Source organism: Olea europaea, unplaced genomic scaffold (genome assembly GCF_002742605.1).
Source record: "Olea europaea var. sylvestris unplaced genomic scaffold, O_europaea_v1 scaffold256, whole genome shotgun sequence".
NCBI lineage: Eukaryota > Viridiplantae > Streptophyta > Magnoliopsida > Lamiales > Oleaceae > Olea > Olea europaea.
In genome coordinates, this window is record NW_019243883.1 from 439,773 (window position 1) to 453,880 (window position 14,108).

Consider the following 14,108-nt stretch of genomic DNA (forward strand, 5'->3'; position numbering starts at 1 on the left):
GTTCTAAAAGTAAGTATTTTATTAAAAGTAACGAGATTGAGTAATGCTTTTTACAATCATTTACAATCGCTTTACGTGATATGTATATGATGATCATGTATGTCACGTAGAACGACTGCAGTAGTGAACAACTGCTTATATCATTATTCTTATTAATATGCTCAAGTCATTTTGACGAAGGTACAAGCATCTATACAAAGTACTTCGTTATCACTTCTAATGATATATTTCAATGGTGAAATTCCTTTATGTTTTTACATTTTTTTTAAGGGTAATAGGATATACTATTTTTACAAGTATCTATTAACAAAAAAGTTCCGTACAAAATTACCCCTCAATGTGAAAATATTTAGTTTTACTACAAGTACAGAAAAAATTCACAGAATTTCTACAAAGAAATACTTCGTAAATTTTCTTTGATTTTTAACACAACAAACACAGAAATTACACCATACAAATACTGTCAACACAACACCTGTATCATTTCTGTCAATAATTCCCCGTACCTATGGAATTATTCTAAAATTAAGGGTAACATAGAGACTTAACGGCGATAGACAAGAATTATGGTTTAACATAGAGATAACATTCTTTTTTTTATACGAAATTTGACGATAACGACATAGTTCTTCTACCTTCATAATCTTAAATAAGCAGAAGCCAAAATTATCTAAAATAATGAAAAGCAAAAACTTAAGACTAAAAATAATTATTTTACTATTAAAGGTCAGATTAATCACATCACTCGGGTATGCCGACGAGAACCGGCCGCCAAGCTCTCCTAAGCAACCGGTGCCGGAACATAGCTGATAACGGCCGTCCGGAACGTGCCCCACCGACGCCCGCAGTTGGTAACAGCCCTTCTCTTATATTCTCCGAAACTTTCTCTTTGAACGTCGGAGGTGACGAAACAAACAAATCCTTCAGTTTATGTCTAACAACAATTTCCTTCCCCCTTTCCGACGATTTTCCGTCGCCCCGCGGCCGCCTGCCCGGAGATCCAACTTCACGGAGCGGCGGCAGCCTTCTTCCGCCGCGGCTGAGCAGCATACGGAGAGTGCTTCTTCTCCGGCGGAGGTGGATTACTGGGCTTGCAGTTGGGCTCCTTGTTGGGCTTCCGGCAACTGCACACTGTGTAGCTAACAGCTTGAATTTCTGTAGAGTCGTCATGATTTGTTCCTGTAAATAGTTTAATTTAATGAATTTTATTTTTATTTTTTTTATTATCAATTTTGCAGATTAAAATGAATTGAGGATTTGGAATTTTCAAAGGGTGAAGGGGAAGAAGATGAAAAGGAAAGTGTGGGCATGGTCTTATGAAAGGTGGCCATTAGATAGTCTTTGTTTGGTTCATTGTATATTTATAAAGAATTTTCATTTTTATTAATTGCTAAAAATATACTCCCTCCGTCTAATAAATATAATTATGTTTTTTTTTTTTTTGTCTATTTCAAATTATAGTATTATTTCTTATTTAGTCCCTGTTTGATCCCCATTACCTAAAAATGAAAATGGGAGAATAATATTTTTTAGAAAAATGAGTGGTTAAAAAAGAACGAAAAATTTTCGATTTACGTGTAATATTATTTTATGGAAGATTGTGTGGTTGAAAATAGGAAAGAGAAAAATAAAATGTAATGTAATTTAATTTAATGGGGTTCAAACAGGGGCTTAGAATGTAGTTAATATATTAATGTCCTGATATGCCCGTATCTAATGTGTTTTGTTATCACAAATATAACTTAATTATCTTGGATTTTGATTGCATTAACATAGGGGTATATTAAGAAAAATGATAGTAAAATTTATTATTTCAATTATATGAATTAATTTTTTTTAATCAATGTGAAAAAAGAAATATGACCATCTTTATGAGACGAATGTAGTAAGTTGATAGAAATTAGTAATAAGTAAGTAAAATACGGAATGTTAATAAGTTACTTTTAGCGTATATGTGTATATGAATGAGTAAAATGCACGAAGTAGAAAGTTAGTCTGCAATTTTTCAAAAGGATAATTGGCACATTATGTCTCCCTTTCACCATTATTGTAAAAAAGGTATTCACTTTTCAATTTTTGACATTTTCATCCTTAATTATACTGTTAATTGTGCAAAACATCATTTTAATTCAATTTCTCAATAAAAAGTTGTGAAATAATGAATACACCATCATATTTAAATAAAATAAAAAGAAAAGAAGAGAAAAATAAAGATCTAATTATAATCATACTCCAAAATTTTTTAAAAAGTACAAACGAGTTCCAAATAAGTTATTAAAAAATTAGAAACTAAAAATAAATAAATAAAAATTCTCTTTCTTTTCCTTATTCCTCCTCCTCCTCCTCCTCCTCCTCCTCCTCCGCCCACCATTTCTTTATTTCTTGTTTAAGTGAGAGATTAATTTGATAGTTGGGACAAAATGGATTTGAAGTGGAATAATCCAAAGGAACTGGCTATCTTTTCCTAGTTTCCCCATTTCTTTATTTCTTGTTCATGCATCGTGACACTGAGAAAAAAATGCATCTAGCAAGCTGATTTTCCACTTAGCCAAATAAGCTTAGCCCATCTACCATTCATTTCTTTTGATGTATAAATTCATTTCACCTCAAAAATCAGAATAATTTGCCAAATAAACCACAAATACACACACATGCACAGAGAACGGATTACCTTGTTCCATGTTCAATTCTGCTTTTGGAATGCAAAGTGTGGATGAAATGCTCCTTGGAGAGCCATTTTCCCCACAAAAAAAGAAAAAAGAAAAAAAAGTGTTTTTAAGTAAGATTTTAATATTTTTATGGAAAATCTTTTTGATTGTGTGTTAAGAATCAGTGCTGGAATGGGTGCATTGATGGAGAAGGATAAGACATTTATAAATTAAGGATGAATGTTGGTGTCCCACATGAGTTATCTATCTCTAATAAGATTTAAAATCATGACAGAAAACAAATTGGGCCTATACAAATTAGTGGTGGTGGTAGAGGAGGAGGAGGAGGAGGAGGAGGAAGAAGAGAAAGAAGAAGGAAAAGAAAGAATTTTTTTTTTAAATAATTTATTTGGGATTCATTTGCACTTTTTTTTAAAAAAAAATTTGGAAGCATGGTTACAATTAGTTCCTTTTTTTCTTTTTGTTTTATTTAAATAAAAGAGTATATTTGTCATTGCACTATTTTTTATTGAGAAGATGAAAATGAAATTTTTGGTGTGATTAAGGGTGAAAATACCCCCCCCTCCCCCCTCCCCCCAAAATAAAAATAAAAATAGGAACGTTATGTTCTAATTACCCTTTTCGAAAACTGTAAGCAACTCTTAGTTGTTCATGTTAATTGCACGATTAGTCTTTAATAAACATAAACAATTTAAAAGATCTTCTAAAACCAACTCTTCTCAAAATGTCATTTAAAAAGGTTGAGTTGGAATCAAATTCTAACTATGAATTCTTATACATTTCTAAACGGTTTAGTTACAAAAGAACTAGGAGCGAAGACATTTCTCCCCTTTCGTCTAACTAGAAGGTTTGAATGATTTTCGTTATTGGAAAATAATATACTTAGAACATACTCAGTGTCAAAAGATTATGCTATAATTTGGTTTAAAGTTTGGTCCATTTTTTTCCTTTTACTTCATAAAATTAATCTATTTTTTAAAATAATAATAATAAAAGGTTTAGCTAGTTGTGTTATACTTATTAAAGATCAATGATTAACTTGTTATTTGAGCAATATATGAAGGGCAACCGTGCAATTTTTCTAAAGTGAGAAAAACGTAGTTTACATTGGGTGACTTTATAACGGGGAAGAAGGACCGTTGTCTTATTGTTTGTCCGGCTCTTTTCAGGCTTCTAAGCTGTAATTCTTACACGTGGCGGGAATTAGTATCCTTTGGGACCCATTTTGTTATCTAGAGCGAACCAATTTTGTCTTTTATATGTGCTTCGTTGGTAGTTATACTAAACCCCATTGTCCGATCGGATTAAAATTAAATTTTTAATAAATTTTTAAAAAATATATATGATTGAAAAATTATATATTCAATAAAATATATGATTAAAATTAATTATTAACTATAAGTTAAATTAAAATTTCACTACCAAACAGGGACTAAGTGATTATATGCATGTAAGTTTTACCGAATATAAGTCACATAAAATACGTAAAAAAAATATTTAATCAACTTAAATAATAATTTATACAGTGTCATTGAGTTCTTATTCAATTTTTCAAGACCTTTTAAGTTATAGACTCTTAACAAATTAGGCACACAGGTTTAATATATGAAAACCGTTATTTTTAAATAAATTTAATTGAGTTATATATATTTTTTTAAAATACTAGTAGCATATTTTATTAAGATCGAAAAGGAAATTGCGAAACTTTGAAGAGGGACCGAATGCTACATGAATATTAAGATTGATATAAAACTTGACATAATGTCATGTGGCACATTTTATCATCGGACAATTTAAAACACTTCAACTTTTCTATTCAATCATCTACTGTCACATGTAATTATGTCAAATTTTCTATCAAATCCTTCTTGCAAAGTAGCTTCATCCAAGCGAGAAAAGGTAGAACTTACCCATTCAAAAAAGGAAGTACAAGAAAGTTTTAAACTAAAACAAAATTTAGCGTTTTTTTTATGGGGATTAAAATCAATTTTTTTTGTAAATTTGTTGAAAATTAATGAAATGTGTGGTTGAAAAATTGTAAGACCTATAAAATATGTTATTAAAATTAATTATTGAATTTGATTTAGATTAAAATCTGAAATTTAATTATTTAGTGAATTTCTTTGTTATTTAATGCACCTTAAATGTAGGGATATTCATATTGAGAAAATAGCGAGTTCATATGTTTAGATAAGATTGATTCTATTCAAGAAAGACTATCAATTAAATTTGAGAAATTCGATTGGCAGCTCAAATGAAATAATATTGCCTTAATTTAATACACGATGTTAAATTAGAAAAACTAAGATAAAATCATGAGTCCTAACATCTTGTTAATCAATGTTTTTTCATCGGTCAAATTTGTGATCGCTACTCCAATTCTTTAATTAAATTTTAATTTTTAGTAAAAAATTAACAAATTAAATCAAATATTTTAAAATTTTAAAATAAATAGTTAGGAATAGTGTAAACTTTAAGCCCTTATTTGAGCCTCATTATTTCCATCAGAATATATTATTTAACAGTGATTTGACTCATTTCAATCACACATTCTTCATTAAAATAATATTACACACAAATTTAAAATTTTTATTTATTTTTTAACCACACATTTTTCGTCAACACACTATTCAAAAATATTTTTTTTTGGTAAGAATGAAACTCAAACAAGAGCTAAATTGAAGGTCAACAACACATTCTCTTGGGTTGACACTTGACTTGAATTTATTGTTTTACTAGTCATAATATCTTTGCATTTATAATCAAAGTGATAATGTCGTTGCAGTAGTTGTGGTGGTTATCTTGTCATCGCCAATATTCTTTCGTGTCTCATTATTATCTTCGATATTTCGTTAATTAACATACTTGGTCTTGAAGATGGTTTCTAACCAAACTAGTCTATGTCACGTGTGTTGCACGAGTTTTATATTTATTTTGTTGTTATTAGCGTAGAATTCGTTGATTTGACCAAAAAAAAAAAAAAAAATTTGAAGATGTGAAATGTTTGCTTGATTTACATTCTTTTGTAGACTGTATATTGTATGTCAATGATAATTCATTTTTATTTTCATAAATAAATATAATCAATGATGTCGACTGTATACTGTATGTCTTCGATAATTTATTTTTATTTTTTATCAATAATTATAATCAATGATGTAATGATCTTGCGAAATTAGGTTGTATATGTTTAGGTGCATAAGTGAAAAGTTAATTATTTATTGATTGGTATTTTTTTATTTAGATTAAAGTAGATGAAGAATTGATTTTTTTATTTGATATTTATTGCAAATAAGTTGCAACTTGAATTTAGCAAAATGTTTGAACTACTGAATAATGAACCCTAATGTTTATGGTCTACAAAAAAGATCACACTGATGGAACTCTGACTTGTCTATAAACTTTTAAATTTCAGTTATATCTTTTCTATTTAACTAATATGAAATAATTATCTTTCCCTATGTATTAAAAATTTATCGCTGGATTCATTGTTAATTTATTTGTGCTATTTCTAATTCTAATTCCATCTTTCTTGCTTACTAATATTAAAATATATTATTTTATACTGATGTCAGGTAAGTTTTAATTCTTTTGAATTAAACAATCTCCTCAACTCTTTCATATCTAATAAAATAGATGTACCGCACCGTTTCTTCTGAATTAACACACCTTCGTTGAGCCATGACGTTCATGGTCTTCTTCCAAATTATCACACCTTCGTTGTGCCATGAGATTTGTCTAGTGAGTATTATAAAAATTTATCTTATATAAACTTTCATTAAACAACAAAAAACCTTTCACACAAACATAAAACCCATTCTTTTCTCTCAAATACTTACATCTCTTCTACGCGCTTTATTCAATTTCAGTTTATATAAATTAAGTATTGTCATGGATATCATTCAACCACCATATTAGCATTATATTTAAGGTTAATTAGTCTGATCATAATCCTTTTCCTTTTAACTCAAGTCATATCACAAATGTGTTCAATTAAGCTAATATATGAAGATCAATCCTAAATCATTTGAGAAACATTAAAAGATGAATTATTCATCAAAGTTATATAATAAGTTGATAAGATATTTCTTCAATCGGTATAAAAATTGGAAGGATAATTTCAATCAAAAAACGATGACCCTCATCTCTCATTTCATGATAATATTCCTGTTGGAACTCCATATATACTTGTGAGGGCGAAAATTCATTCATTTCCATGCACACATATAAATTTAAAAGTATACACACATATACAAAGTAACAAACTAACATAAAAATAGAAGAGAAGAGAACAATACGAAAATATAATTTACTGGGATTTAATTTATAGCAATCCAATAATAGGAACTGATGATGGTTGGTGAAAATAATTTTATCAAAATAAGGAGAGTTCTCATACTCTTCTGTGAAAATTACACTACATAATAAATAGCATTAAATCAACCATTAAGCTTGTTTACCTCCACGTTTTTTTTTTCAATTTTAATTAAATAATATTTATGTATTCTTTTATTTAATTTTTGTAACTTTCTTTTGTTTAATTTTTTTATTATATATTTTTTGTAAATTGTTTTAAATTTTCCTTTTTCTTCATATTATAACTAATTTTTTGTTCAATTTAAATTTTTTTTTAATTCTTTTCGTTTTTTGAGAGAACGTAACTTGTTCAATTTTAATTAATAATATTTATTTTTATTTTTAATTATTTCAATTTAATTAAAAAACTTTATAATAACATTTTTTTTTCTATTTTTGACTGAATTTTTTTTTTCTTTAATTTGTTAAATTATTTAGTTTGGATGAAGTGTAGTGTGTGAAAATGAAAAAAAATATATTACAGGGGAGGTGATTGTTGCAATGAAGTGGCGTGTAAAAATGGAAAAATGATTGAAGACAACACGACGTCGTTTTTGCTCCCACGATTAAAAAAAAATTGTTACAATGTGATAAAATGAAAGAATTCACTGATACTACTATAGTAACTTCTCATTCTCTTTTTTATATAGTAGGGATATTCTATCAGCGTGCTTTCAAACATATCCAACTTCGTATTTTTATTTATTTTCACTTATTTTAAAATATGGAGGAAAAATATGTCTTTTAGCCCCTATTTGATCCCCACTACATGAAAATGAAAATGAAAATGGGGGGAATAGTATTTTTTAGAAAAATGAGTGGTTGAAAAAGAAAGAAATTTTTTTGATAAAACCCTTGATTGACAATGTTGTATTAATTAAGAGACGAAATCGTCACCCAATTAACTCTGTCCCAGTTGATTAAGGATTGTTGTTTCCACAAGTACAACATCCCTAGACAAAATATATGAAAACACCATTTTCAGCTGCAAAAATGAAACAACAATAGCTCAAGACACAAGTCCATTTCATATGTACATTTACTTCACAAGTCCATTTCATATGTACATTTACTTCAAAATACAAATTAGTAGGCGGTTTTCAAAACTTTGTACCTATCAACACAACAAAAGACATCGTCACAAAAAGATTAAGCATAAGCAAATCAAAAGCATACTTCGATTACATGAATTAAAATTAGAGAAATGCAAGCTGTTTGGTTTTACTCAAAAGTCAAATGTAAGTCGATGAAACTTACTTTTCTAGAAAGTACGATTATAACTTGCTTTTTAGAAGAATGACTTTTAAGCAGAATCAAAAATGCTATTTATCGGTGAATACTGAAATAGGTGAAGGCGGGGAAATGCTGCCGGTCAAAAGCGCTATCTCATCGTCGACAGAAATGTCTACAACCTCGACCTTGTGAGTGTTCAACTTTTCATTCTGAATTGCTCGTAAAGTCTCTAGTACTTCTTCCATTGAAGGCCTCATATCTCTTTCCTGCTGCAAACACCGAAATGCCAACTCTGCAACAAGTGTAATCATCCTTCTCGTAGTACAATCCCTCTCAAATCCGAGACTCTGATCAACCAAATCATGCAACGTACGATTTTGAATTTTGTTGATAGCCATGTTGGATAAGTTGATATCGTGACGGTGTCTGTTGGTATCCACAGCTTGTAATGAAGACATGAGTTCAATCAAAACCACCCCAAAACTATAAACGTCACTCTTTTCTGTGAGTTTGTAGCATTGGTAGTATTCGGGGTCAACATAGCCAGGAGTCCCTTGTGGAGCAGTCGACACGTGTGTCACGTCATTCGGGAATATTCTGGACAACCCAAAATCAGCAACTTTTACATGGAAATCATTGTCCAGGAGAATGTTGTTGGTTTTTACATCACGATGCACGATGTCCGATTTATGGAGATAAGTTAGTGCATCCGCTGTTTCAATGGCAATATTCAACCGAATTGGCCAAGATAGCAAGCCAGACTTCGCCCTTTTTCCGTGCAAATGATCAGCCACTGTTCCATTCGGTATATACTCGTAGACTAGCACTAGGTCTCGGCTACTTTTTGATGTGCATCCATACAGTGTCACAAGGTATATAGGTTCTTTGAAGTTATTTATCTATTATTTTATAGTACAAGATGTTAGTGGCGGACTCAGACATTTTGTGGGATCAAAAATTAAAATGCAGTCAATACAGTACTATAATTATAGCCTACGGATTTTATACTTTGAAAAAGTCGTCTAATTACAACATTATCAATAATATATGTATTAGGAATCACTTCTACCATTGCACTCGAACTCTAAGAGGATCCTTTTGATAAGATAACTAGCTTAGTGAGCTCTTATTTTCATAAAATAAATAAGTTATTTACATAAAAAAAAAGTAAATAAACATGCTTTAAAGTGGAAATCTAAAAATATGTGCTCCATGTTGTTAATAGGAGGTCCAAAAGCATATCCTCGAGTAGTGGTGCACTTGTCAAAAAGTATTATCAAAGCATGAAAATAAAGACCAAATTAAAAATTGGTTGTCCCTTTCATGATTTTGTGCCACTTTTTAGAAATCTGTCACCATCTTAATTAGTAAATACAAATTTCATTTTCAACATAATTAATTATGTGTTAGAAGAATTAGTTTCTTGCCTTGCAGGTCAAACAAACAACCGTCTCTCATTTATTGACAGAATTGGCATCTTTATACTATAATTCAAACAAGATTAATGATCTTCTATGACAAGGCTCTGTCAAAAAATTCCTTAAAAACTAACAAGTTGCTTCTAAATTTATTTCAATAATTTTCTTACTGTATTTTATTTCATTAAAAGAATTTTTAAAGAAAGTTAAATGAAAAGAACAAACTTGAAATCTAATCGTTCTAAAAGTAAGTATTTTATTAAAAGTAACGAGATTGAGTAATGCTTTTTACAATCATTTACAATCGCTTTACGTGATATGTATATGATGATCATGTATGTCACGTAGAACGACTGCAGTAGTGAACAACTGCTTATATCATTATTCTTATTAATATGCTCAAGTCATTTTGACGAAGGTACAAGCATCTATACAAAGTACTTCGTTATCACTTCTAATGATATATTTCAATGGTGAAATTCCTTTATGTTTTTACATTTTTTTAAGGGTAATAGGATATACTATTTTTACAAGTATCTATTAACAAAAAAGTTCCGTACAAAATTACCTCTCAATGTGAAAATATTTGGTTTTGCTACAAGTACAGAAAAAATTGACAGAATTTTTACAAAGAAATACTTGGTAAATTTTCATTGATTTTTGACACAACAAACACAGAAATTACACCATACAAATACTGTCAACACAACACCTATATCATTTCTGTCAATAATTCCCCGTACCTATGGAATTATTCTAAAATTAAGGGTAACATAGAGACTTAACGGCGATAGACAAGAATTATGAGTTTAACATAGAGATAACATTTTTTTTTTAATACGAAATTTGACGATAACGACATAGTTCTTCTACCTTCATAATCTTAAAAAAGCAGAAGCCAAAATTACCTAAAATAATGAAAAGCAAAAATTTAAGACTAAAAATAATTATTTTACTATTAAAGGTCAGATTAATCACATCACTCGGGTATGCCGACGAGAACCGGCCGCCAAGCTCTCCTAAGCAACCGGTGCCGGAACATAGCTGATAACGGCCGTCCGGAACGTGCCCCACCGACGCCCGCAGTTGGTAACAGCCCTTCTCTTATATTCTCCGAAACTTTCTCTTTGAACGTCGGAGGTGACGAAACAAACAAATCCTTCAGTTTATGTCTAACAACAATTTCCTTCCCCCTTTCCGACGATTTTCCGTCGCCCCGCGGCCGCCTGCCCGGAGATCAACTTCACGGAGCGGCGGCAGCCTTCTTCCGCCGCGGCTGAGCAGCATACGGAGAGTGCTTCTTCTCCGGCGGAGGTGGATTACTGGGCTTGTAGTTGGACTCCTTGTTGGGCTTCCGGCAACTGCACACTGTGTAGCTAACAGCTTGAATTTCTGTAGAGTCGTCATGATTTGTTCCTGTAAATAGTTTAATTTAATGAATTTTTTATTTTTATTTTTTTATCATCAATTTTGCAGATTAAAATGAATTGAGGATTTGGAATTTTCAAGGGGTGAAGGGGAAGAAGATGAAAAGGAAAGTGTGGGCATGGTCTTATGAAAGGTGGCCATTAGATGGTCCTTGTTTGGTTCATTGTATATTTATAAAGAATTTTCATTTTTATTAATTGCTAAAAATACACTCCTCCGTCCCATAAATATAGTTATATTTCCTTTTTTCGTCTGTTCCCAATTATAGTCTTATTTCTTATTTGTGAGTGTAGTTAATATATTAGTTTTCTAACATGTTCCTATTTAATGTGTTTTGTTATCACAAATATAATTTAATTACCTTGAATATTGAATGTATTAATATAGGGGTATATTAAGAAAAATAATAGTAAAAATTTATTATTTCAACTATATTAATTAAAAATTTTTTAATCTGTGTGAAAAAAGAAATATGACTATCTTTATGAGACGAATATAGTAAGTTAATAGAAATTAGTAATAAGTAAGTAAAATATGGAACGTTAATAAGTTATTTTAGCAACTTAAAGAAAACGCAAACATGTACATAGTGTGTGTGTATACGAGTGAGTGAAGTGCGCGAAGTAGAAAGTTAGTCTGCAATTTTTCAAAAGGATAATTGGCAAATTACATCTTTACCTTTAACCATTATTGTGAAAAAGGTTTTCATCTTTCAGTTTTTGACATTTTCACCCTTAATTACACCTTTAATTACGCAAAACATCATTTTCATCCAGTTTCTCAATAAAAAGTTGTGATATAACGAATACACCATCATATTTAAATAAAACAAAAAGAAGAGAAGAGAAAAATAAAGATCTAATTGTAATTATAGTCCCAAAATTTTTTAGAAATTACAAACGAGTTCCAAATAAATTATTAAAAAATTAGAAAAAAAATCTCTTTCTTTTCCTTATTCCTCCTCCACCACCACCGTCGCCACCATTTCTTTATTTCTTGTTTAAGAGAAAGATTAATTTGATAGTTGGGACAAAATGGATTTGAATTGGAATTATCTAAGGGAACTAGCTATCCTTTCCCAGTTTCCCCGTTTCTTTATTTCTTGTTCAAGCATCGTGACACTGAAAAAAAAAGTGCATCTAGCAAGCTGATTTTCAACTTAGCCAAATAAGCTCAGCCGATTCCATTCATTTCTTTTGATGTCTAACTTCATTTGACCTCAAAAATCAGAATAATTTGCCAAATAAACCACAAATACACACACATGCACAGAGAACGGATTACCTTGTTCCATGTTCAATTTTGCTTTTGGAATGCAAAGTGTGGATGAAATGCTCCTTGGAGAGCCATTTTCCCCACAAAAAAAGAAAAAAGAAAAAAAAGTGTTTTTAAGTAAGATTTTAATATTTTTATGGAAAATCTTTTTGATTGTGTGTTAAGAATCAGTGCTGGAATGGGTGCATTGATGGAGAAGGATAAGACATTTATAAATTAAGGATGAATGTTGGTGTCCCACATGAGTTATCTATCTCTAATAAGATTTAAAATCATGACAGAAAACAAATTGGGCCTATACAAATTAGTGGTGGTGGTAGAGGAGGAGGAGGAGGAGGAGGAGGAAGAAGAGAAAGAAGAAGGAAAAGAAAGAATTTTTTTTTTAAATAATTTATTTGGGATTCATTTGCACTTTTTTTTAAAAAAAAATTTGGAAGCATGGTTACAATTAGTTCCTTTTTTTCTTTTTGTTTTATTTAAATAAAAGAGTATATTTGTCATTGCACTATTTTTTATTGAGAAGATGAAAATGAAATTTTTGGTGTCCCCCCCCCCCCCCCCCCCCCCCCCCCAAAAAAAAAGAAAAGAAAAGAGAAAGTGTTTTTGAGTAAGATTTTAATGTTTTTATGGAAAATCTTTTTGATTTGTGTTAAGAATCAGTGCTGGAATGGGAGTATTGATGGGGAAGGATAAGATGTATATAAATTAAGGATGAATGTCGATGTCCCACAGGAGTTATCTATCTCCAATAAGATTTAAAATCGTAACCGCAAAAAAATTGGGCCCATACAAGTTAGTGGTAGTGGCGATAGAGGAAGAAGAAGATGAGAAAGAAGGAAAAGAAAGAGAAATTTTTTAATAATTTATTTGGAATTCATTTGCACTCTTTAAAAAAAATTGGAAGTATGGTTACAATTAGTTCCTTTTTTTTTTTTTGCTTTATTTAAATAGGAGGATATATTTGTCATTCCACTATTTTTTATTAAGAAGTTGGATGAAAATGATGTTTTTGGTGTGATTAATTTAAGGGTGAAAATACCCAAAAAAATAAAATTGTAGAAACGTTATGTTCTAATTACCCTTTTCGAAAACTGTAAGCAACTCTTAGCTGTTCATGTTAACTACACAATTAGTCTTTAATAAACATGAACAATTTAAAAGATCTTCTAAAAGCAACTCTTCTCAAAATGTCATTTAAAAGGGTTGAGTTGGAATCAAATTCTAACTATGAATTCTTATACATTTCTAAATGGTTTAGTTACAAAAGAACTAGGAGCGAAGACATTTCTCCCCTTTCGTCTAACTAGAAGGTTTGAATGATTTTCGTTATTGGAAAATAATATACTTAGAACATACTCAGTGTCAAAAGATTATGCTATAATTTGGTTTAAAGTTTGGTCCATTTTTTCCTTTTACTTCATAAAATTGATCTATTTTTTAAAATAATAATAATAATGATAAAAGGTTTAGCTAGTTGTGTTGTACTTATTAAAGATCAATGATTAACTTGTTATTTGAGCAATATATGAAGGGCAACCGTGCAATTTTTCTAAAGTGAGAAAAATGTAGTTTACATTAGGTGACTTTATAACGGGGAAGAAGGACCGTTGTCTTATTGTTTGTTTGGCTCTTTTGAGGCTTCTAAGCTGTAATTCTTACACGTGGCGGGAATTAATATCCTTTGGGACCCATTTTGTTATCTAGAGCGAACCAATTTTGTCTTTTATAG

General features: G+C 30.2%; 2 protein-coding genes and 1 long non-coding RNA gene across 3 annotated transcripts; all 3 read right to left on the bottom strand.

Moving 5' to 3' along the window:
- Positions 1-369: 369 nt before the first annotated feature.
- On the bottom strand, positions 370-1,400 carry LOC111382827. Its single transcript, XM_023006868.1, has one exon. The coding sequence runs from the start codon at positions 1,168-1,170 to the stop codon at positions 742-744; it is 429 nt and encodes a 142-aa protein (XP_022862636.1). The 5' UTR covers positions 1,171-1,400; the 3' UTR covers positions 370-741.
- A 6,781-nt stretch (positions 1,401-8,181) lies between these two features.
- LOC111382759 (LEAF RUST 10 DISEASE-RESISTANCE LOCUS RECEPTOR-LIKE PROTEIN KINASE-like 1.3) lies at positions 8,182-9,330 on the bottom strand. Its single transcript, XM_023006797.1, has 2 exons — positions 9,289-9,330; positions 8,182-9,157 (listed from the first exon to the last, which is right to left on the bottom strand). The coding sequence occupies exons 1-2, from the start codon at positions 9,328-9,330 to the stop codon at positions 8,348-8,350; spliced, it is 852 nt and encodes a 283-aa protein (XP_022862565.1). The 3' UTR covers positions 8,182-8,347.
- A 1,015-nt stretch (positions 9,331-10,345) lies between these two features.
- On the bottom strand, positions 10,346-12,464 carry LOC111382783. Its single transcript, XR_002700604.1, has 2 exons — positions 12,389-12,464; positions 10,346-11,092 (listed from the first exon to the last, which is right to left on the bottom strand). It is a non-coding gene; the product is annotated as an uncharacterized LOC111382783 (long non-coding RNA).
- Between the last annotated feature and the right edge of the window lie 1,644 nt (positions 12,465-14,108).